The sequence below is a fragment of the Euphorbia lathyris genome, chromosome 9 (genome assembly GCF_963576675.1).
Source record: "Euphorbia lathyris chromosome 9, ddEupLath1.1, whole genome shotgun sequence".
Lineage (NCBI taxonomy): Eukaryota > Viridiplantae > Streptophyta > Magnoliopsida > Malpighiales > Euphorbiaceae > Euphorbia > Euphorbia lathyris.
The window spans coordinates 29,527,885-29,553,610 of record NC_088918.1 but is presented as its reverse complement, the minus strand read 5'-3'; the positions used below and the strand labels follow the sequence as shown (position 1 = coordinate 29,553,610).

Below are 25,726 nucleotides of genomic sequence, written 5' to 3'. Positions count from 1 at the left end.
AATGGACACTGAATTACATTATTATTATTTTTATAATTTTGAGAATATATACAAGAATTTCTAACATAAATTTGGTTCCTTGATGGGGATTTCACAAAAAAAAAAAACAAATATATGATGATTTTTTTTTTTTGCCAAATTGAACATTGATGCCCGAATTAATATATTGAGGTGGTACCAGTTCAAAATATATATATAGGAATAAATTCTAGCATTAAAAGATATAGAGTAGATTTGTATGAATTTCTATTATTACTCCTGTCCAATTTATGTGATTACAATTGCATGCATCTATATTATATGCTACAACTAAGCCAACTGGCCAAGATTTTTCTTTTGACTTGTTATATACATATAATTTGAATGTAAAATAAAAATGTTTGTTTCTTTTGATAAAAATATAAACCATAATATAGAGAGGACTTCACCAAAAACAAATAGTACAATGCTATTTGGATAGAAAATGTAGGGATAGAAATTTAATTGAATAATTAGTTAATATATTATTGTTTAGGCTTTTTGAATTTGATTGTGAGCGTGTCAATATTTTTTAGAAAAATTACAGAAGTGTGAAATATGAAAGCTGACTTCTAATCAAGTAATTGTCTAAGTAATTGTCTAAAGCTAAAAGGACGGAAAAATTTAAAGTTTCAAATTTAAAACTATAAAGAATAATGGAGTGAGAGAGAGAGAGGCGATTTTTAATGATAAGCTAGAAGTCATGATTAATGGAGTGTTTGGTTGCTCCTTTTCGTGTTTTTGTTTGCCTTTTCATTTCAAAATAGAGAGTTTTAGGTGTTTGGTTTGTGACCTCCTGTTTGCATTTTACACCTGAAAAGCAGCATTAGGTGTTTGGTTAGTGACCTCTTATTTGTCTTTTACACCTGAAAAGCAGTATTTTACAAAAGCAGAAAATATCTGCTTTTTGAAAAAACAGCTTTTTCCAACAGCAAACAACAACAACAAACAGCAACAGCAAACAATAGATAAAACAAACAGATCCTAAGTGTCACTAAGTTAATTATTACTCTTCTTCTTAAAAAAAAAGTTAATTATTACTCCCTCGGTATCAAATAAATATTTTTTAGAGATTTTTTATTTCAAAATACATAATTTTTTAATTTGACCAGTGCATTTTAATATTTTTTTTATCAAATATACTCTTAAATTATCTTTATATAAATAATTCATTAACGAGTGATTTAATATAAGAATAATAAAGTCTCTTAGGACTCGTTTGTTTTACCTACTGTTTGTTGTTTGTTGTTGCTGCTTGCTGTTTGCTGTTACGGTTTGTTGTTTGCTGTTGGAAAAAACTGTTTTTTTGGTGTAAAAGGCAAATAAGAGGTCACTAACCAAACACCCAATGTTGCTTTTCAGGTGTAAAAGGCAAACAGGAGATCACTAACCAAACACTTAAAACTTTTCTTTTTGAAATGAAAAGGCAAACAAGAGTACGAAAAGGATCAACCAAACACCCCCTTAGTTAAAGTATTAAATGGTTTAGTTACATTTCTGAATTCGTTTACATCATTCTAAAAAGTTATTTATTTTGAAACATAAAAAGTAATGTTATTGTTATTATTTAGATCTCTCAATAGTATTGTTTTTTACATGGTTTGATTAATTTATCTGAGATCATTCAGACACCTTTAGATATTTTTTTTTATATAATTAACATGATTTGTCAATACTAAGTAGAGAAAACTTGGATTGAAAACATAGATTAAGAAACAAAAATTGTATTGGTTTTTTAGTTGTTTCTTTTATAAATTTATGTTCCTAAGGGATGACGGAAAAACTTCAAAACCTTTTGGATTCTCATCCCTCAGGGTAGAATCCATTTATTTCAATCACATTTCCTTTCTATTTTCGCAACCATATAAATGAAATTTTTTAACGTAATTCGAAATTAACTGAACATGAATAAATTAAGAGATGATATATCAATAATAACATTGATACGTGTCTATTGGAATGGTCCATAATCAGTTCGGTAATACATATTTTCTATATAAAACATACGTGTTAATTCGGTTACATATATATTCTACAGAAGTGATAGAAAATTTCATGAAATCAAACACTTGTAGTTGGAGAAGTTTGATTATTTGGTGAACTTTCATTAGTAGGTCCAATTTTTCTAAGCATAAATGGAGGTCTAAATGAACCATCATCTTCATCATGGTAAATGTAAGCAAAACCACCATGCCTAGTCATATCCATCCCTGCCATCTCATCTTCACTTGAGATCCTCAACAACCGCAACTTGTTAAGCCCATAAAATAGTGGGCCCATTGTAACACTAACCCACCCTAATATCACCAATATCTCAACAATCTGAGCCGCCAAAAGCCTTCCACCACCACCCATCAACAACCCATATGGCCGCTCCGCCTTGTTCGGGTACACCTCCGCCACGTATTTCTTTGTCGCGAATAATCCAGTGAATATTAGGCCCCATGCTCCACATCCGCCGTGTAATTGTGCGGCTTCTAATGGATCATCATATTTGAGCTTCTCTGCGAGCTTGTTACACCCGATTAAAACCCAAGCTGCTACGAATCCACATACGATCGCAGCCCATGGTTCTACCACTGAACACCCGGCTGTGATTGCAGCAAAACCCCCTAATAAACCATTACATACATCAATTACGTTCCAGTGACCCAATAATAATCTTTTGCTAAATAGTGTTGTAAGTGCAGATGTACACCCAGCTAATGTTGTCGTGACAGCTGTTCTTCCTACACCACTCCATTGACCGTAATATTCACTGTTGTCACCATAGTTTTTTAAAATTGTCAAAAACGAACCCGGGTTAAACCCGTACCACCCGAACCACAACAGAAACGTTCCCAATACTACCAAAGACGCACTATGCCCACGTAACACAACAGACCGACCCGACCGGTCGAACCGGCCAATACGAGGACCTTCTATTACAGCACCCAATAACCCAGCAAAACCGCCAACCATGTGAACCACACCGGAACCGGCAAAGTCAATAGAACCCGACCCGAAAAGAAGATTGTTATCGGATCTTGACGCGCTAGCCCACCCGTCGCCGGACCAAATCCAGTGAGAAACAATCGGGTAAACGAAACCGGTTAAAAAGGAAGAGTAAATAAGATACGCGACGAACTGAGTTCTTTCTGCGATTGAACCACTGGTGATTCCGGCGGCGGCTATGGCGAACGCCCATTGATAAACAAAAAAGCTGTAATCAGCTGAAGGAGAAGGGAATTCGTTTAATCCGAAGAAATGGCGGCCGATGAAACCGTTACTAGGTGAACCGAAGGCGAAAGCGTATCCGAATAGATAGTAAGAGAGGCCACCGGCGGCAGCGTCGAGAACGTTGGTGAGCATAATGTTCATGGTGTTTTTAGCTCTGACGGAGCCGGCGCAGAGCATGGCGAAACCTAATTGCATAGCGAAGACAAGGTAGGCGGAGAAGAGAAGATAGGTGTTGTTAATAGCATAAGATGTGTCTGAAAGCTGATTGGCTATTGCGGTGAATTGAGTGCAGAGATATGTGGCTGCTGCGGTGGAGTTTGCGGTGGTGGAGAGGAGAGGAGCTAAGTCTGCGGCGGAGCAGGTGAAGGAATTAGCCATGGTGGCCGGAGGGAGATAATGAGAGAAGTATGGCAACTGGAGAGGAAGAGTTCAGTGTGTATATATATAAATGTGGAATATGTATCCAGCACAGAAGGAAGTCAAAGAAATGTAACAACGAAATAAAAAATAATTCGTTTTCTCAAATTATAATTCATTTTAAAATGGGCATTTTTTTTTCTTTTTACAAATACATAAGTAGGGTGAGATCCAGCGTGAAGTTTTGATGATAATTGAAAAGAGCAAGGGGACAAATTTGTAAATAAAAGAAAATAGAGGATAGAGAAAATTGTTTTATTTTTTTCTTTAAAATATATTTTTCCGACATTTCTAATCTCGTTTTTCGAAAATTTTTATACTATTAGATTCATCTAAATTAGACGGTCATTTTAAGATCAAGCTCAAGTAAAAAAAATTCCGGTGAACGGAATCCGAGTGGGTGTTTTCTGGCGAAAAAAAGTATCCAAAAAATTCTCAAAAAATTTCAGAAAATGTAAAACATTATTATGAGAAACTTTAATTCTTGGGTCAAAACGAGATTTTTTACGGTTTAGTCCCAATAAAACTTGTTCCTTAATTTTATCCATTTTACATGCTTTAACAATTTGTTGGGTCAAAACCGTAAGGAATCTCGTTTTGAGCCAAGAATTAAAGTTTCTTAAAATTATGTTTTACATGTTTTGGAATTTTTTAATAATTTTTGTCAAATGTTTTTTGTCCTACTTACATTGTTCCGACAGTGTACGAAATTGTTCCAAATCAGTGTACCATTTGTTCCAACATAATACTTATATTGTTCCAACAGAATAAATCAGCGTACCAATTTTTTCAATAAAATAGTTCTATTATTCCAGTATAAGACTTATATTATTCCAACATAATAAATCAGTTTACCAATTGTTTACAAATCAATTTTATTATCTATGTCTTCAATTTCATTTTTGTTTTTTAGTATTTAATATAGTATCTTCAAATTTATATTAGTTATATTATTTAAAAAATAATTTTAATTTTTATATTCTTCCAACAGAATAATTATATTGTTCCAACAGAATAGTTATATTGTTCCAACAGAATTGTTATATTGTTCAAACAAAATATTGCAATACATAGTGCTGAAAGGTAAGACCAAAAATTATCCAGAAAATTATCAAAAAATTCTAAAATATGTAAAACATCATTTTAAGAAACTTTAATTCTTGACTCAAAACGAGATTTCTTACGGTTTTGACCCAATAAATTGTTGAAGCATGTAAAATGGATAAAATTAAGGAAATTGTTTTATTGGGACTAAACCGTAAACAATCCTGCTTCGACCCAAGAATTAAAATTTTCAAAATAATGTTTTACATATTTTGGAATTTTTTGAGAATTTTCTGGGTATTTCTGTTTTCTCGCCGGAAAACGTCCACCTAATCGCCGGATTCCGTTGATTTGGGACTAAACCGTAAGGAATCTCACTTTGAGTCAAGAATTAAAGTTTCTCATAATGATGTTTTACATTTTTTGAAATTTTTTGAAAATTTTCTGGACATTTTGTTTCTCACAGAAAAACAAATCGCCGGATTCTATTCACCGGAATTTTTTTTACTTGAGCTTCTGGGATCTTAAAATGACCGTCTAATTAAGACGAGTCCAACGGTATAAAAGTTTTTGAAAAATGAGGTTAGAAAAGTCGGAAAAATACATTTTAAAGAAAAGAAATAAAACAATTTTCTCTTTCCTTTTATTTATAAATTTGCCACCTTCCCCTGATTAATTACAAATTTGGTCATTGTCACATAATAAGGCTTGTCACACTATAAAAAATGGGTCACACCTGATCTCTCCTCTATATACATATATGTATGGAGACAATTATATATACCATTTAAAATAATAGTAATAATAAACTATCCTGAAAATTTAAGTAAAGAATCATTTTTAACCTAGAAATTGATTTATAATTTTTTATTTAAATTAGGGTTGATAATCTTGAATCAAAATGATATATAAATATTTAAAATTATTATATTTTTTTATATATTTTTAGACGTCAATTTAATTAATAAAAACAAAACAAATTACAATTATTATTTATAATATTTTATATTTTTATATGCATTCTTAATAGCTACATGTCGTTTTGTAAATATAAAGCATACTCTAATTTAATATTATAAGAGTTTGTTAAATATAGATTTCATGTCAAACTTTTTTAAATGGTTAAAATCAACATGTTAATAAAAAAGAATAATATAAATATTAAGTTGGGTTATGTTTAATTCATTTGATAGTGTTTTAATAATTGACATGTGTTTGCCTCTTTCGTGGGAAATTGTGGGCGTGCCAGATAATTATAGTATTATCAAACTATGGAATGAAATTGAGTGCGCTTTCTAACTTTTAAATATCAAACGACTGTAAGAATTAAAGAGACCGAAAATTCCTAAAGATTCGATTATCAAAACGATACTGACCTTACAAAAAATGATTGAACAACAAATAAAAATAAAATTGTACTCGAAAATATGAATGAACTTGAACTTGAATGAAAATTGAATCTAAGGGAATAATTAAGAATTGTAAAATGCTGAAGTCTAGAGGTAATTTGCTAGAGTTTTTGCTTGGGTTTATTGAGTTGTTGAGTTGGGCTGTTCTCATTGTGATTCTTTCCTTTTATAGATGTTGGAGGTAACTTACTGCTTCTTTCCACTAATCCACGTTCTCCACCATATTAAGTAACCTCCACTTTGACTTCCACGATGGATTGATACGTACACTTTATGAATTTTCCTGTTTTTTAATTGGCTCACAAAAACACATTAAAATATTAACTGTTATTTGGTTCCCCTATGTTTACCTCAAGTATCCCATGATGTTCACTCTAGGAAGTTGGTTTCCCACGAGGTACACTATATAGGAAGTAGGTTTCCACGAGGTACACCATGTAGGAAGTTGGTTTCCCATGAGGTACACTATATAGGAAGTTGGTTTCCACGAGGTACACCATTTAGGAAGTTGGTTTCCCCTGAGGTACACTATACAAGAAGTTGGTTTTCCCTAAGGTACACTAGATCGTTTCCTCTAAGCTACACTTTTTGAGATGTTTCCTCTGAGGGAAACTGAGGTTCACTCTAGGAAATCCTAAGTGAACGATGTGCTAGGAAAATATAAAAAGTTTCCCGAAATGAAAAGTTTTCTAAACATGCCTTTTAAGGAAAAGTTTCCTAAAATGTTCTTTTAAAAAAAAGTTTCCTAAAAAATAAAGTTTATCCCGTGAAAAGAGTAAACCAGGGTATACATCAGGAAAATTTTATTTTTGGTGCAAACAACATGATAAAATTTTGATATAATCGGACAATTATAAATTCTTTCATTTTAATAATAATTTACTGTAATCAAATAATTGTTGTTTAATAAAAAAATTAATTTAACAATTATACATTCAAAAAACCAAAGATTATTATTATCTTAAGGATTTTAACGATAGATTCTTGATCATATGCACTTTATAAAAACATATTGTTAAAAGAGTTGTGGAAGTCGTTAAAATGATGATAATTAATATGATAATTATCTAGATATCACTATGAATAGAAAGTTAATAATATTTTACTGTCATTGAATTTTTTTAGGTATTGCTATATATCGCACCCAAAATTGCTATCACCGCCCCCATTGGACAATTTTGCCTTTGCCATAAAAATTTTGTCAAATTTGAGGAAAAAAAAGTTTGAGAGAAAATTTAAAATTTACCCTAAACGGATGCGGCATACCACCCGACCCATGGTCGGAACGGATGGTGGGAACGGATGCGGCATCCGTTCCGCCATGGGTCGGGTGGTACGCCGCATCCGTTCCCGTCATGGGTCGGGTGGTATGACGCATCCGTTTAGGCCAAATTTTGAAATGGGTATTGCTAAATACCGCCCCTAATTTTCGGTTCACCGCACTGTTTTGACCATTATACCCTTGCCACTTTTTTCCCCTAAAACCTTCAAAACTCTCTCTAGTTTTCTCTCCCGAGAAAAAAATGGATCAAAACATTCCCGAAGACAATGAGTTCGAACACGAGGTAATATTACGAGAATTAAAAACGTTATTTAGTATTTTTTTATTTTATTTTTATTTGGTTTTTGCCTGGGCGGGTGGCGATTACCACCCGTTCCTTAGGCCGAACGGATGAACTACCCGTTCGGCCTAAGGAACGGATGGTAATCGCCACCCGTGCTCCACCCATGGAACGGGTGGTACGCGCCACCCGTTCCACCTTTGGAACGGGCAGTACGCGCTGCCCGTTTCCACCTATGGTGAAACGGGTAGCCTGCCCGTTCAGGCCAATATGGGCAGAAATTGCCCCGAATTAATTTTGAACGGGAGAAATAGCCCCGAAGTATTTTTTTTTTGTAATTTTAAAGTCAATTTTTCGTATATTCAGGTACCGATAGAAGATTGGAACCCCGATAACATTGATTATAGTTCGCGTTTCATAACGGATACCGTTTTCCCCTCCAGTCAGGATGTTATTGATTGGGCAAAAAAAATAGCTATTCAGAATGGGTTTGAGCTTGTAATATCTTCGCACAAAAATGGGGGAAAACAAAAGTTGTTGCGCTGTTCACGGGGTGAACGATATAGAGGTGTTGTGAAAAATGATGAAGATCCTGCAATTAGGAAAAGTAAAACTAAAGCGTGCCGTTGTAAATTTCAGATTAAAGCCTATCAACATGCAGACCTTTCGGGATGGGGGATAAAGGCTAAGGCTGGGTTAACTGGAATGCATAACCATACAATGCGTATGTATCCAGAGGGAAGTCAGCAAATGAGCGGACTCAGTATCGCATCTAAACAAATTGTGCGTGATATGTCTTCAGCTCAAGCAAAGCCTTGTGCTATTTTAGCAGCAGTTAAAGAAAAATACCCAGAGGACAACTCAGTAATTAAACACATATATAATTACAGGGACAAAATGAGGAGGGACGCGTTTGAAGGTAGAAACCTGGCTAGTCAATTCTACCATATTGCTGTGGAGAAGAAAATCGTCCGTCTCGACCCCTCGTCACGACGCCACGATCTATGGGGATAGTATCAGCACTAGGACGATGCATAGAAGCATCCCCGTCCATGTCTATATCAGCCGCCTCATCCTGTCCCTCAGCACGCTCCGCCTGTGCAGCATGTGCCCTCCGGGCGTCCGCCATGAACCGCTGCTGCTCCGCCCGGTCCCGCCGAGCAGATGCAGTAACAGGACGTGAAGACGTGCGTCTAGGGTCAGCTCCCTCCTGATCTTGTAATATTATTTATTTAGTGTATTCAATTTAACATAATTTTTTTTTTATATATGTTCGGGTCTGCCTACGCCCGGTTCGTACAATTTTAAAAAAAAAAATTCAAAATTTGCCCCTTTTTGGCCTGGGCGGGTGGTTTACACCACCTGCCCTAAGGGCCAAACGGGTGCGGCACACCAGTCGGCCTTAGGGCCGACCAGTGCGCCGCAAACGTTTGGCCCTTAGGCCAAACGGGTGGTGCATGCGCTCCACCATAAGGTGGAGCGCATGCGTTGTACGCGTTCCACTTTAGGTGGAACGCGTACGACGAGCGATCCACCGCATGGTGGATCGCATGCGCCGCGCGTTCCACCTTACGGTGGAGCGCGTGCGCCGTGCGATCCACCATACGGTGGATCGCTCGACCCGCACCATCTCCACCGTAGGTGGAGATGGTGCGGGTCGCCCGCCTACGTCAAATTCTGGGATTTTAATCCCGAATTTCAGCCCGATTACTCACGATTTTAAAATTTTTTTTTATGGAAATACTTACCGTAATACCCATGTATCCTTTGCCGATGCCTCCTCTTTGTGCCATCTCGTTTTTGGTCGGTTTTTTTAGAATGGAAAATAAGTTGAAAGGATTTGGAATATTCAAAACTTATGTTTGAAATAATGAGAAGGGCAAAAGGGTCAATACAGGGCGGTGAACCGGAATTTTAGTGCGGTATATAGTCGCCCACAAGAGTAATGGTGTAGAATGGTCAATGCACCATATACTTACAACATAGGACTCAACATGGATTTGAGGGCATTATTGAATCGGACCGAATATCCCAATAAAAAAGATTGGGATTTAAAATAATTGTTAACTTTTTTTTAGAACCGATCTGAATTTTATATTTAACTTAATTAAATACAATTATGGAGATTTTCAAATTTCTAATAATAGATCATCTTTAAGAGATTCTTATTTCATTATCTAAAAATAATATAAATAATTGACTCTTAGTGATTTCAGGAGTGACTAATATATGTCATCTCCATAATATTTATCCTCGTATTCACTCCTTATCTATTATTTCATTTAAATTATTAATAAAAATAAAATAAAAAGACACTAGGAGCTTCTCAATAATAGATATGATGGAAATGCTCTTAGAATATCTCTAATAGACTCTTAGTCCACTCTCTAAAAATAATATAAATAATTGACTTTTAGTAATTTAAGAATGACTAATATATATCATCTCTAATAATAGTAAAGAATGTTTTGAAATTCTACGAGAATTACACGAAAGTGTATGTGGAGCCCATGAAGCATTCGCCAATATCTTCAAAAAGGCTAGATTGATGGAGTTTTTCTAGCCTAATGTGGAGCAAGATGCTCACAAAATGGTGGAAGCCTGCCACAATTGTCAAGTTCATGCCAATGACAGCCATATGTCTAAAGCCCTCGAACAACCAATTATAGAAGGTTGGTCATTCGCCACTTAGGGCATAGACATAGTCAGACCATTTCCATTGACCACAAAGCAGCGTAAATTCATGGTTGTGGCATTGATCATTTCACAAAGTGGGTAGACGTAGAGGTAGTCTCCACCATCACTGTCGAGCGAATGGTTGATTTTGTCATGGCAAACATTATTGGAAGGTTTAGGATCTCCATATCATCATCACTGATAATGGGATACAATTTAATTGCAAATAATTCAAATCTTTTTTTTTGTCATGATTGGGGCATCAAAAACAGATTTTCATTAGTATATTATCATCAGTCCAATAGCATGACAGAAGTCACAAATCAAAGATGAAACAAAATAAAAGGCACTTACATGAAAAAGAGAAGGTGGAAGATGAAGTCCTGAGAGCAGAAAAGAGAGATTTTTGGGAGCAAGAAGCAAGGAAGAAGACGAACTAAAGAATTCCAAAAAGGGAATCCCCCTTATAAAAGAAAGGGTGTTGGTACCTAGGGAACTGGGTACGGATGTGCCACATGTCTCCTTTTGAATGGCACAGAAAAATGTGCCCACACAGCGCAATCAATGCGCAAGCACGCCATGAAGGTGAAAAGCCCTAAAGGACTTAAACAGAATTGGGGGGCTTCTGATAACATCCGCATATTATTTCCAGGGAAAAATAGTAAAAACCCTTGGATAAAAGGACATGTTTACACAAAGTACAACCATGTGGTAAAAACCACGGATACAAAGATAAGACGTATGTCAGGTGAAGCCTAGGTCCGCCAGGAGGGGACAAACACGCCATTCAAAGGCTGATACATCATCGTTACCACTGAGCCGTTTTTTAGGAACCTCTATAATCAGTGCCATTAAATGGTTCATTAGTAACACTAATGGACAAACCTGAAAAATGTGCAATAAATACATTAAAGAGCACTAAATTCTAGATTGTTCGTCTACTACAATGATTGGTTACAAAATCTAGTATAAATACACCAATTCTAAGAAGTATTAGGTATGTTTACTAATTCCTTACTATAGTTCTTTTGAGATTATTCTTGAAATTATTATTGACTTTGATATCGAAGTGCCCCCGCCGAACCCAACGACACCTCACAAAGAAGAGCTCTGGCGAGAAGTTAATTTCACTGTTATCACTAATAAAAAAATTACAAAATTAAAATGTATTGAAATAAAAAAATCAATAATATATATATAATATTATTAAAAAAACTTTCAAGTTTGCTCACGAGCTTTCGAGTCGAACCCAAAGAAACTCAGACTCGGGTTCATTAATGCACGAGTCGATCTCGAATTTGATCCGAGTCCAATTTGATCCAAATTTTGACCGAGCTTTTATTGAACCGAATTCGAACAGTTTGCGAACTAGGCAGACACATTTACACCGTACTTATCATCATTAATCTATGAATGCACTTCTCACTAAATGAAGAATCTGATCTGTAACCTCCCTCTTATTCTCCCAAATAATATAGGTAAGAGATTATAATAAAAGCTATTATTAAGAATTGATTATAATAATATAGACCCCTAAACTTTAGAGCATAAAAGCAATTTCTCCCACAATATCAATCTGAAAAATTTATACTATGATCTCAGATTATGCTAACCCTGCCTAGAATCCGGCAAAACAGCAAACTAGTGGAAAAAAATCCTCCACATCTTCTATTCTTGAATCTTAAAAAAAAAAACCTTCCAAAAAGAGCAAAACAACATTGGATATCCTTGTGAATTACATATATTGGAGTTAATAACTTATGGTTAATAATTTACTTATATGAAGAGTTGATTTAAGTAAAATTAATTAATAATTGGCCATCATTAAACATACAATAAATTGGGTATCTATATAATTCAAGTAACACTAGCTAGAATCCATATAAGAATATTCAATCAATATAATACAAGAATTCATCAAAACCAATATAATATTGCACTTTCTAAATTATATTAAAATGATGATCAATATCATAATTAATAGCATTTTTTTTGCAGTTTTTTTTTTTTAAATAGCATTTTTATATTCTAATATTCAAATTAACGATGTTGATATTTAACCTGTTATTTCTAGAAATTGAACTGACTTGTATAGGAAAGAGTGTCATGATGAATTAATTATTTAATTAAGAGTCAAAAGGCATGGCCTCTAAACGAAATTGGAGCCACCAAATAAATAAATAAATAAATATAAACAAATTGTTTCAATTTTTTGGTAGTCTAACTATATATAACAGCAAATATAACCATTTTAAAAAAAAGATAGTGACAGAATATAATTCAAAACCAAAGTCTCTCTGCATAGGAAAAATATTATAAGGACCCAACTTAATTTATTCAAGTATCAAATTAAGACAACATTTATCAAGTATAAAACTCTCAACTTGTTGCCCCTTCACATACTTTAAAAAAAAAAAAATACTAATATTAAATAAATGAAATTCAAGGTTGAGATCAGGACAACTTTCTATTTGTCTTCAATCAATCAACCAATCATTCAAAATATTGAAAAAACTCAACCATAAAAAATATCAGATTAGTTATTATAGAGAAGTTAGTTATTATAGAAACTTGTCTGATCCTTGAAGCTTATAATGAATTATAAGTAGCTCAAAATATATTTATATATATAAAAAAAATTAAATGTTTTTCAACCATTAGATATGGAGGATATATGCGTTAATATACAAATTTATGATAGGAATCCAGAACGAATGGTGATAGTTTTGATTTTAAACTAATAAAAAAAATAATCATCTTTAGCTAAACTAGAAGGAAATGATTTCAAAAGATATGAAACCTTAGTTTCTAATGGTACTTGATTTGATAAAAATTGCATCTTTTACAAAATGTGATGCTTTTATACATCGACAACCCTAGGATAGAAATGGCATAACCCTAAATGCACCACTAACATAACTTAAGGCATTAGGGATAGAATGATTACAACTAATCTAATGGCAAGCTAGTAAATAGGCTAGATGGCAAAACAGTAAATAGGTAGTGGGTGTTACAGTATTAATTAGATATAGTTAGTAGTTGGCATTTAAGGAAGTAGTTGGGGAATAAGTAGTTGGGAATTAATTGTTGTTTGTATATATATACTTGTAATTCCTTTGAGTCATATATGAAAATAACACACTTTCAAATAACCCTTGTGTGGTAACATGGTATCAGAGCCAAACAGTTTGGCTTAGTAAATTAGTTCTCTATTGCGTTTCTGAGAACGGGTTAACCGTGGTTAGGGTTGAAGGTCGAATTTTTCAACACCTCCGTTTATCTCACCGCCTCCTCCAATAGTCTCCCCTGCCGCCGATCTGTCCGGTCGTATTTTTCTGGCCACCAGAATCGCCGCGCGTTGGCCACACGTGCCACCCACTCGCCGGCGCGTGAGAGCGCGTGCCAGCTCCGTTCGGCACCGTTCTTCCTCTGCTGGCCTCGCCTCTGCATTTTTGGCCGACCTGTGTGGTCAGTTTCCCTTGGTGATAATTCCGGTCAGCCTCCTTCTTTGTGGTAACTCCGGCTTGTGTTCGGTTAGACCCATATTTCTGATCTGTTGTGTTTTTTTTTCAATTGAGGATGACAATATTCTGATTCTCTTTGGTCTATTTTATCTTTACCTTGGTGTTTTTGTTAAAATATCAGTAGTGCATTTACTGTTCTTTGAATTTTTGGTGGTAATTATCATTTGCTTGGATTGACAATGAGTGAGGAAAGGGATAAGAAAGTCATGACTGAAATTACTGTTGGTACCACTCGAATTACGGACAGAAAATTGACTGGAGTTAAGGATTACACTCAGTGGAAACGTACTATTACTCGGTACATTAATAGTGTTGATTTGGGGGATCATTTGAGTAATAATCCTCCACCTAGAGATGATCAGGGAAGTAGGAAGAAATGGATGATGGTAGACTATAAACTGTTTAATCTGATTCAGAATACTTTGGACTCTACTATTGATGACATTGTGACTCATTGTGATACTGTCAAAGAAATGTGGGAATACTTAGAGTCTATGTATGCTAATAAACAAGACTTGACACATATTCATAACTTGCTGTCTTCATATTATCGTCCTCAGAGAAAGGGTCGCACCTTCTTTCAGTATTATAATGAATGTAAGCAGATTTGTGAGGAGAAGCGAACTCGATTTCCTATGACAGCCGATGTTAAGCAGATGCAAGAGGATGATGATCGTATATTTGTTCTTGGATTTCTGGAGGGTCTTGGTCCTGAATTTGAGATAGCACGCAGCCAGATATTGACCAGTGGGACACTTCCCTCCTTTGCTAACCTCTATGGTCGACTTCTTCCCGTGTGTAAGGATACTGAAAAGACATCTGATGTGATGTCTCAAGAGACAATGGCTCTAGTGAGCAATGCGACACATGGAGTTCAAAGTGGTCCTCAGAATTCCACTACTCACCGTATCTCTCAAAGTGGTCCTCAGTTATGCCATCATTGCGGTAAAGAAGGACACATTAAGAAGAACTGTTGGAAGCTACATGGTCGGCCTCAGAAAAGTAACAATCGGAAGTTTGCTCACATTGCTGCTGGTGATGGTATCCTACCGTCCCCTCAATCTTCATCTTTTACTCCCACTGTCACTATCTCTGTTGATGAATATGCTCGACTTCAGCAACTGTCTCTTGATCATGGTGCCTCCCAGTCTGCTACTACTACTTTGGCTAATACAGGTAATCGGGCTGCTTGTCTCTCCACCTCATCCCATAGTTGGGTTATTGATTCTGGTGCTACCGATCACATGACTGGTTACACAGGTATTCTTTCTTCTTTTGATTCTAATGCCAATCTGCCATCTGTTACTTTAGCTAATGGAGCCACCGCTCCTGTAAATGGTCATGGAACTGCTCATCCTACCTCCAAAATCTATTTATCCTCTGTTTTATGTCTTTCTCAATTTCCTTTTAATCTGTTATCTGTTAGTCAACTCACCAAAGCCGTTAATTGTTGTGTTGTTTTCTTCCCAAATTATTGCCTTTTTCAGGATCTTGGGACGAAACAGAATATTGGTAGAGGGAAACTGGAATGGGTTGTATGTTCTTGACTCCACTAGAGCGGTGCCAAGACCAATTGCCTGTACAAGCTCTTCTCTGTTGCAGCTTCATTGTCAGTTTGGTCATCCATCTCTTCCTGTCTTGCAGAAAATGTGTCCGAGTCTTCCAAGAAACTCTATTTTAGAGTGTGAAGCATGTCAGTTTGCTAAGCACCATCGAGTCCCATATTCTCCTCGAATAAATAAACGTGTTGAGTCTGTCTTTGATTTAGTTCACACTGATGTGTGGGGTCCTTGCCCTATTATTTCTAAACTTGGTTATCGTTATTTTGTGACTTTTGTGGATGATTTTTCTCGAGTTACATGGCTTTATCATTTGAAGCACCGTTCAGATTTATTTACTGTTTTTTGTGCATTTCATGCTGAGATTAAAACTCAATTTAATAAAAATATCTGTATTTTGCGAAGTGACAATGCCAAAGAATACTTATCCAGTACTTTTCAGTCATACCTTTTACAACATGGTATTATTCATCAAACATCATGTGTTGTTACACCACAACAGAATGGTGTAGCTGAAAGGAAGAATCATCATTTACTTAAAGTCATCCGGGCTATCATGTTCCAAATGCAAGTCCCGAAAGTGTTTTGGGCAGATGCTGTTTCCACTGCCTGTTACCTCATCAATCGTATACCGTCCGCTGTTCTTCAGGGTCAGATTCCATACTCTATCATGTTTCCTTCTCAATCTTTATTTTCTCTTGCCCCTCGTATTTTTGGGTGTACTTGTTTTGTACACGATATTCGTCCTCAAGTCTCCAAACTTGACCCCAAATCTCTCAAGTGTGTCTTTTTAGGATATTCTTGTAGTTAGAAAGGGTACCGTTGTTACTCTCCATCCTTGGGGCGCTATCTTGTGTCGGCCGATGTCACGTTCTTTGAGAATACGCCTTTCTTCCGTCCATCTTCCCCTTCACCCACTTTTCCTGCTGATACATCTGATGATGATTTTTTGATCTATACTGTAAGTGAACAGGTTGTCCCTCGTCCTCCTATTCATCACGTTTATTTTAGGCGTGTGCAGCTTGCGGTTACGGCACCTGCTCCAGGACCAGACACCAATGATACCTCATCTGTTTCGGCTCCAGATCCTCCACCTTCATCTGAACCCAGTCTTGTTCTCCCTATTGCCCTTCGGAAAGGTACAAGGTCTTGCACTTACCCTATCTCCTCCTTTGTTTCTTATAATGCCTTATCACCCCCTTCCTAGTGTTTTGTAGCTACCTTAGATTCCATTGCAGTTCTAAAATCCATTTCAGAGGCTATGGATCATCCTGATTGGCTAGAGGCGATGAAAGAAGAACTGAAGGCACTCGAACAAAATCACACTTGGGACCTTGTGGACTTACCAAAAGATAGGAAGAAAATTGGTGCTCGGTGGATCTGGACTGTAAGATGAATCCTGATGGTACTGTTGCTCGAGTGAAGGCTCGCTTGGTTGCTAAAGGCTATGCTCAGACTTATGGTCTTGATTATTTCGATACTTTCTCTCCTATTGCCAAACTCACTTCTGTCCGTCTGTTCATTTCTTTAGCTGCCACTTACAATTGGGAGCTTCATCAACTAGACGTTAAAAATGCTTTCTTGCACGGTGACCTGAATGAAGAGGTTTATATGGAGCAACCTCCTGGCTTTGTTGCTCAGGGGGAGTTTGGAAAGGTGTGCAGATTAAGAAAGTCTATGTATGGTTTGAAGCAATCTCCTCGTGCATGGTTTGGTAAATTCAGTGCCGCAGTAATGGAATTCGGCTTACACAGAAGTGCATATGATCCCTCTGTTTTCTACTTCAATTCTAACTCTGGATGCATTCTACTGGTTGTGTATGTTGATGATATCATAATTACAGGAAGTGTTGTTGCTCGGATTAAGGAGTTGAAGGAGTTCCTTAGTACTTGCTTCCAGACAAAGGATCTTGGTCCTTTGAAATACTTCTTGGGAATAGAGGTATCTCGCAGTAGGAAAGGAATTTGTTTAAATCAAAGAAAATACTGTTTAGATATGTTGAAAGATGCAGGTCTAATTGAGGGAAATACTTGTGATGCTCCAATGGCACCCAATGTAAAGTTGAAGTCTGATGATGGTGACTTACTCAAAGAACCTGAGAAATACCGGAGATTTGTTGGCAAGCTGAATTATCTCATAATTACTCGTCCTGACATTTCATTTCACGTGAGTGTGGTAAGTCAATTCATGTCCTCACCTAGGACAACGCATTGGGATGCTGTTACTCACATCCTGAGGTATCCAAAGGGAGCTCCTGAACGAGGCTTGTTATATCAAAATCATGGACATCACATCGCAGAAGGCTTCACCGATGCAGACTATGCTGGAGATTTGTCAGACAGACACTCTACTACTGGATATTGTGTATTTGTTGGGGGAAATCTTGTTTCATGGAAGAGTAAGAAGCAAAGTGTAGTTTCTAGATCTAGTGCAGAATCTGAATATCGAGCTATGGCACAAGCTACGTGTGAACTTGTGTGGTTACGTCGTCTACTTGCCGAAATTGGTTTTGACCAGATAAAACCAATGAAGTTATATTGTGATAATAAAGCAGCTATCTATATTGAAAATAACTATGTGTTTAATGAAAGAACAAAGCATATAGAAGTTGACTGTCATTTTACTCGAGAGAAGTTGGAGGACGGTACAATCACAACTTCACATGTCAGAACCGGAAGTCAATTAGCAGATGTGTTCACCAAGGCTTTACCAGGAACTCGAGTCAATTATATTTGTAACAAGTTGGGCATGATAAATATTTATTCTCCATCTTGAGGGGGAGTGTTACAGTATTAATTAGATATAGTTAGTAGTTGGCATTTAAGGAAGTAGTTGGGGAATAAGTAGTTGGGAATTAATTGTTGTTTGTATATATATACTTGTAATTCCTTTGAGTCATATATGAAAATAACACACTTTCAAATAACCCTTGTGTGGTAACAGTGGGCAATAGACTAATTAAGACACAATGTAGAAATGGCAGAACTTGGTGATTAAGTCGACTCACACGTCGTGTGGTGTATTTGACACACTGTGCGGGTTGAACCCCGGATGAGCCACACGTCGTGTGGATTAACATCAAGAAACATGAGCCATTCTTTGTATCTACACGTCGTGTGGAATTCTCGCAGTTCTCCTTTGAACCACACATCGTGTAGCTATCCAACACATAGTATGGACCCTGTTCCATTGGGATCCCTTTCTCCTTCCTAGATGTGATGCCTCCGACCCATCGTGTTGATAGCATGACACGTCGTGTGCGTCATATTACTCCTCCATTCACATGTTGTCCCTCTAAACATGAGACCTCTGACATTTGGCTTGATAATCTCACTACTTCGGGGCATGCAAACTCATCTAAAACCTTCCAAAATTCTCTTAGACCGATAAATAAATCTATTTAAAGATAAAACTGTAAAAATAATATAAATATGTTCAATAATAAAGAGATTAGAGATAAGAGGGATTTAGACACGGTGAGTTTTTATAGTGGTTCGGTAAATCTCGGCTTACTCAACTCCGCAAAACAACATCTTGAAATTTTTAATATAATCTTTAAATAGGCACTAATCAAGCCCCGTTAAGATTATGAGTGTTTAAGAAACCGATGTTAAGCTTATAGGTGTTTAACTAACATGAATTAAGTTTACGAGTGCTTAACAAACCGATAGTACTTTTTACAAATTCAAGTACTAAGCATATCAAGACTTGCGGGTGCTTAGCGAACTATTCCAACACTTTTCTACAAGCTACAGTTCTAAAATTATCAAGACTTGAAGATGCTTGATGGAACATTACAATTCTTTTTTCCAGTAAGAATCACACCATTAAGTAAGAAAATTTTACTAGATAATTGAATAAAAGTATCTAAGACAAAGAAAACCTAATAATGTTGGAAAGACTTGGAATAGGACGCAAAGAGGTTGCAAGTCCTTGAAGTTGGTGTTATGGGTCCAACCCATATTTAAGGTCTATTTCTTATTAACTTTGGCTTCTTTGAGAAGCTTAGGTTAATGTGTATTTAAGTGTATGAGTTGTCATTATTGAGAGAAGTGAAGGAAGAAGAAAAGACACACAAAAGAAGATTTTCGGTTTTGGCCTTTCTCTCATTAAGTCAGTTCACGTTTTTTGTCGATTCCTAGAGATTGAACCGTCGGATCGTCACGATTTTTGGACAGGAGCTTCTAGACATATCGTTCCTTGTTCTCACCGTGGTGATTGTCATTCGGTGGTCTGGAAGGTCTGTTCGGGTCTGGGACAGATTGTAGACAGTTTTCTTCTTTTTCTGGTATTTGTTTTCTTATTGATCTCTTATTGTTTATGATTGTTGTTGGTGGGTTATAAACCTTTGTAAGACTTTGGGTTTGTTTTGCCCTCAATTTTATCATAATAAGAGAAGTAGGGTGGACTCCTCAAACGTCCCGTGGTTTTTACTCTTCACACCGAAGAGGTTTTCCACGTATAAATCTTGTGTTATTGATTGTGGTTTAGATTTCCATTCTTGTGGTTATATTTGTTGCTTTGATTTGGAACTTGGGTTGTGCTTTGGTTCATTGTTTGTGAGATAGATCCTTATGGTGTTGTTATTGGTATTCCGCGTATTATTTGTAACCCGTCTTTTGGGGTCCTTCAATTGGTATCAGAGCAAGGTTAATTTTGAAGTTAGCTATGGAGTCTAATAGTAGTAATAGTTCCATGGTTAAATTGACATCAACCAACTATTCTATATGGAGACCTATGATGGAAGATTTGCTTTATTGCAAAGACTTGTATGACCCAATTGATACAAAAAATTAAAGAGGATGGTAGTGTGTCTAAACCGGTTAAACCTGAAAAGATGGAAGATAGAGAATGGGAAAAGTTGAAAAGAAAGACTTTAGGGACTATTAGACAATGGGTTGACATTAGCATTTTCAACCATGTTTCTCAAGATTCCGACCCATATGATTTGTGGAAGAAATTAGAAGGTCTTTATGAAAGAAAGACTGCTCATAATAAGGCTTCTTTGATTAAGAGGCTTGTTAATTTGAAGTTGAAAAGTGGGAAGTCAGTTTCTGAACATCTAAGTGATTTTCAAGATATAATCAACAAACTTACCACTATGAAGATTATTCTTGATGATGAGTTGCATGCTTTATTTCTGTTGAGTTCTTTGCCAGATAGTTGGGAAACTCTTGTTGTGACTATTAGTAACTCTACTCCGGATGGTGTACTTTCTTTGGATGTGATCAAAGAGAGTATGTTTAATGAAGAGATAAGAAGAAAGGAGATGGGAGTTGATAATTCACAAGCTCTTATTGTTGAGAACAGAGGTAGAGGCAAGAGTAGAGGTCCAAAGAGGCGTGGTAACTCGAGAGGTAGGTCTAAGTCCAGAGATGGGAAAGAGCCTATGGTATGTCATCATTGCAACAAACCGGGTCACATAAAGAAATATTGCTACCATTGGAAAAGAGAACAAGGCAAGAAGCAAGATTCTCAGAAGGATGGAGATGATAAAAATACTGCAGTTGTCACTTCTAAAAGTGATGATGGTGTTGCTTTGATTTGTGCAACTAGTGAGTGTCATCATATTGATGGTTCAGACACGGAGTGGCTTGTTGATACAGGAGCTTCTTATCATTGTGTTCCTAGAAAGGAATACTTCTTGAACTACAAAGCAGGAGATTTTGGTAGTGTCAAGATGGGAAATCAGAGTTCGGCAAGCATTGTTGGCATGGGTGATATTCGGGTGAAGACAAGTGTTGGGTGCATGCTTACATTGAAGAAGGTGCGCCATATTCCTGATTTACGCCTTAACTTGTTGTCTGCAAATATTCTTGATCAAGAAGGATTCAGACATACCTTTGGAGATGGCAAATGGAGATTGTCCAAGGGTTCATTGACAGTTGCTCGAGGCGATTTGTGTTGTTCTTTGTATAAAACATACTTGAGTGTATGTTCTGGTGAGCTAAATGCAGTTGAAGAAAAGAACTCTCCAAATTTGTGGCATAGAAGATTGGGACACATGACAGATAAAGGATTAAAGCTTTTGGCAGGTAAATCTCTTATTCATGTTGATAAATCTGTTTCTTTTGACCCTTGTGATTATTGTTTAGCAGGAAAGCAACATAGAGCGTCCTTTTCTAAAAAGTCTATAAGAAAGGAAGGAAAGTTAGAGTTGATACACTCTGACGTTTGTGGTCCTTTAGAGGTGGAATCTCTTGGTGGCAGTAAATATTTTGTCACTTTTATTGATGATGCTACTCGGAGAACTTGGGTTTATATGTTGAAGACAAAGAGTGAAGTGTTTGAAACTTTCAAGAAGTTTTATGTTATGGTAGAAAGGGAGGCAGAAAGAAAATTGAAGTGTCTTCAATCTGACAATGGTGGTGAGTACACTTCTAAAGAATTTGAGAATTATTGTTCACACCATGGAATTAGACATGTAAAAACTGTGCCCGACACCCCTCAACACAATGGTGTAGCAGAGAGAATGAACAGAACAATTATGGAGAAAGTGAGATGTATGCTTAGAATGTCTAATCTTCTAAAGACATTTTGGGCTGAAGCTGTTAATACTTCAGTGTACTTGATCAATCGTTCACCATCAATTCCTTTTGGCCTTGAGATACCCGAGAAAGCATGGAAGGGTAGAGATCCTACTTATTCACATTTGGGAGTCTTTGGATGCAAGGCATACATGCATGTGCCAAAAGAACAGAGATCAAAACTTGATTCCAAGACTAATCCTTGTGTATTTGTTGGCTATGGTGATGAGGAGTATGGTTTTAGACTCTATGATCCAGAGAAGAAGAAGGTAGTGAGAAGCAGAGATGTAGTATTCTTTGAGCACGAGATGGGCTCAAAACTTCTAAGTACAAGGTACACTTCTACTCCAGAGTTGTCTTTTGATACTACTGATGTTTCTTCTATTTCTATTCCTATTCCTGTTGAGCAGCCAACAAATGAGAATGTCGAAGCAACACTTGATGGTGTTGAGGAGGTACAACCAAATGAAGATGGTGATGCACCAGAATTTGATAATGATGGTGATAGTGTACCAGAATTTGATGATGTTCCACATGATAATCAGAATAATGTAGAGGATGTTCATGAGCAGGGGGAGCAGCCAGCTCCTTTGGTGGAAGAAGCACCGGTTCGAAGGTCAACTAGAGAAAGAAAACCTTCTACAAAATATCCAAGCTCGGAGTTTATTCTTGTCACTGATAAGGGGGAGCCAGAGAACTTTGAAGAAGTGTTGTCTAGTAAAGACAAAAATCTTTGGCTTGATGCTATGAAGGAAGAGATGGATTCCTTGAAAAAGAATGAAACATATGTGCTTGTGAAGCCTCCTAAAGGCAAGAAGGTCTTGAAAAACAGATGGGTTTTCAAGAACAAGAAAGATGGTGACAAGATAGTGAAGTGCAAAGCCAAATTGGTGGTAAAGGGTTGCAATCAGAAGAAGGGCATTGATTTTGATGAGATCTTCTCTCCTGTTGTCAATATGACATCTATAAGAACCATTTTGGGTTTAACTGCAAGTCTTAATTTGGAGTTGGAGCAGCTTGATGTGAAAACTGCTTTCTTACATGGTGATTTGCATGAGGAGATATATATGGAGCAACCTGAAGGGTTTGAAGAGAATGGAAAAGAAAAGCTTGTTTGTAAGCTGAAGAAGAGTTTTTATGGGCTCAAACAGGCACCAAGGCAATGGTATCGGAAGTTTGATTCTTTTATGACAAAGAATGGTTACAATAAAACTTCAGCAGATCCTTGTGTGTATATCAGAAAGTTCCTTGGAGGTAACTTCATTATCCTTCTTTTATATGTGGATGATATGTTGATAGTTGGACAAGATGCAGAGATGATTTCCAACTTAAAGAAGGATTTGTCCAAGTCATTTGATATGAAAGACTTGGGTCCAGCTAAACAGATCTTAGGAATGGAGATAGTTCGTGATAGGAAAACTGGAAAGCTGTGGTTATCTCAAGAAAAGTATATTGAACGTGTGCTTGAAAGGTTCAATATGAAGAATGCCAAGCCTGTTAATACACCTTTAGCAGCTCACTTCAAGTTGAGTAATAGAGCTTGTCCTAAGTCAGATGAAGAAAAAGCAAGTATGTCTTCTGTTCCTTATTCATCTGCTGTTGGTTCTTTGATGTATGCTATGGTTTGTACTGGACCAGATATTGCACAGGCTGTTGGTTTGGTGAGTAGATACTTATCCAATCCGGGTAAGGTTCATTGGGAAGCTGTTAAGTGGATTTTCAAATATTTGCGTGGTACTTCCAAATTGAGTTTGTGTTATGGAGGTGGTAAACCGATTCTTGAGGGATATACAAATGCAGATATGGCTGGTGATCTTGATAATGGAAAGTCTACCTCAGGTTATGTGTTTACATTTTCAGGGGGAGCCATTTCATGGCAATCCAAGCTACAAAAGTGTGTAGCATTGTCTACTACTGAGGCTGAGTATATAGCAGCTATGGAAGCATGTAAAGAGATGATTTGGTTGAAGAGATTTCTTCAAGAGTTGGGTTTGAAGCAATGTGAGTATGTGACATTCTGTGACAGTCAGAGTGCTTTGGATTTGAGCAAGAATGCTATGTATCATGCTCGTACTAAGCACATTGATATTAGATATCATTGGTTGCGGAATGTGATTGAAGAGAAAGAATTGATGTTAAAGAAAGTCCACACAGACAAAAATGCAGCAGACATGTTAACCAAGGTGGTTCCTGGAAGCAAGCTTGAGCTTTGTAATAAGCTTTTCGGGATGAGATTCAAACGTTGAAGAATTTGAGTTTCTTCCTCTCCGTGATGGGCTGGAGGGGGAGATTGTTATGGGTCTAGCCCATATTTAAGGTCTATTTATTATTAACTTTGGCTTCTTTGAGAATCTTAGGTTAATGTGTATTTAAGTGTATGAGTTGTCATTATTGAGAGAAGTGAAGGAAGAAGAAAAGACACACAAAAGAAGATTTTCGGTTTTGGCATTTCTCTCATTAGGTCAGTTCATGTTTTTTGTCGATTCCCGGAGATTGAACCGTCGGATCGTCACGATTTTTGGACAGGAGCTTCTAGACATATTGTTCCTTGTTCTCACCGTTGTGATTGTCATTCGGAGGTCTGGAAGGTCTGTTCGGGTCTGGGACAGATTGTAGACAGTTTTCTTCTTTTTGTGGTATTTGTTTCCTTCTTGATCTCTTATTGTTTATGATTGTTGTTGGTGGGCTATAAACCTTTGTAAGACTTTGGGTTTGTTTTGCCCTCAATTTTATCATAATAAGAGAAGTAGGGTGGACTCCTCAAACGTCCCGTGGTTTTTACTCTTCACACCGAAGAGGTTTTCCACGTATAAATCTTGTGTTATTGATTGTGATTTAGATTTCCATTCTTGTGGTTATATTTGTTGCTTTGATTTGGAACTTGGGTTGTGCTTTGGTTGATTGTTTGTGAGATAGATCCTTGTGGTGTTGTTATTGGTATTCCGTGTATTATTGGTAACCCGTCTTTTGGGTCCTTTAGTTGGAAATGAAGCATGGGTCATCTATTCATAGATGTTTGTGACTCAGAAACTAGCCATTAGACATAAAATAGAACTAGAGTCGCTGGAAAGTATCGTCTTTTAGTGCACTTTACTTTCCATAAAAATAACTTTTCTTGTATTATGGCTTCTTCTTATCGTTACGGTCTTGTAATAATTGTGACTGCATCAATCTTCTCGGACTCATTCACTCTTCTTCTTTTTTGTAAAAGTGTTGTACTCTGTATATTCTAAGTAGTATGTATGGATCGGGTCGGGTCGGATCAGGTCCAATTTGCCATGTACGTAAGAGAGTGTTCTGGTTCGTTATTATTTAGCACCTTGTAATACGCCTTGGTTTATAAAGCATTAAGACTTCTTGTGATAAGAGAATGTGGGATAAGATTCATTATTCCTCAACAACACTATAACAGGCTGTTTATTCTGCGGCATCAATTTTTTATTTATCTGTTTTGAGCTTATAATATACCATTATAAAGATCTCGTAAGTAGAACAATGAAATATTTATTGTTATTCAAAACTTCATCTATTTATTATATATTTAAACTATATAGATTATATATTTAATCTTCAAGTCGACAAATAATCACAATATAAACTATTAGTTTTTTTCCTACAACTTATATTCCTGTTTTAAAATGTAAAGGACATATTTTTCTTTTTGTGAAGTTTGTCATTTAGCAAAATGTAGAAAGTCTTTTTCTTTTAAGGCGATGTTTGTTTTGGAGAAAATATTCTGCAGAAAAATATTTTTCCAATTTTCCAATATTT

At 36.4% G+C, this 25,726-nt stretch overlaps 1 protein-coding gene across 1 annotated transcript; it reads right to left on the bottom strand.

Moving 5' to 3' along the window:
* Positions 1–1,972: 1,972 nt before the first annotated feature.
* On the bottom strand, positions 1,973–3,683 carry LOC136205612 (ammonium transporter 1 member 2-like). The gene has a single exon (XM_065996286.1). The coding sequence runs from the start codon at positions 3,613–3,615 to the stop codon at positions 2,080–2,082; it is 1,536 nt and encodes a 511-aa protein (XP_065852358.1). The 5' UTR covers positions 3,616–3,683; the 3' UTR covers positions 1,973–2,079.
* Positions 3,684–25,726: the final 22,043 nt, after the last annotated feature.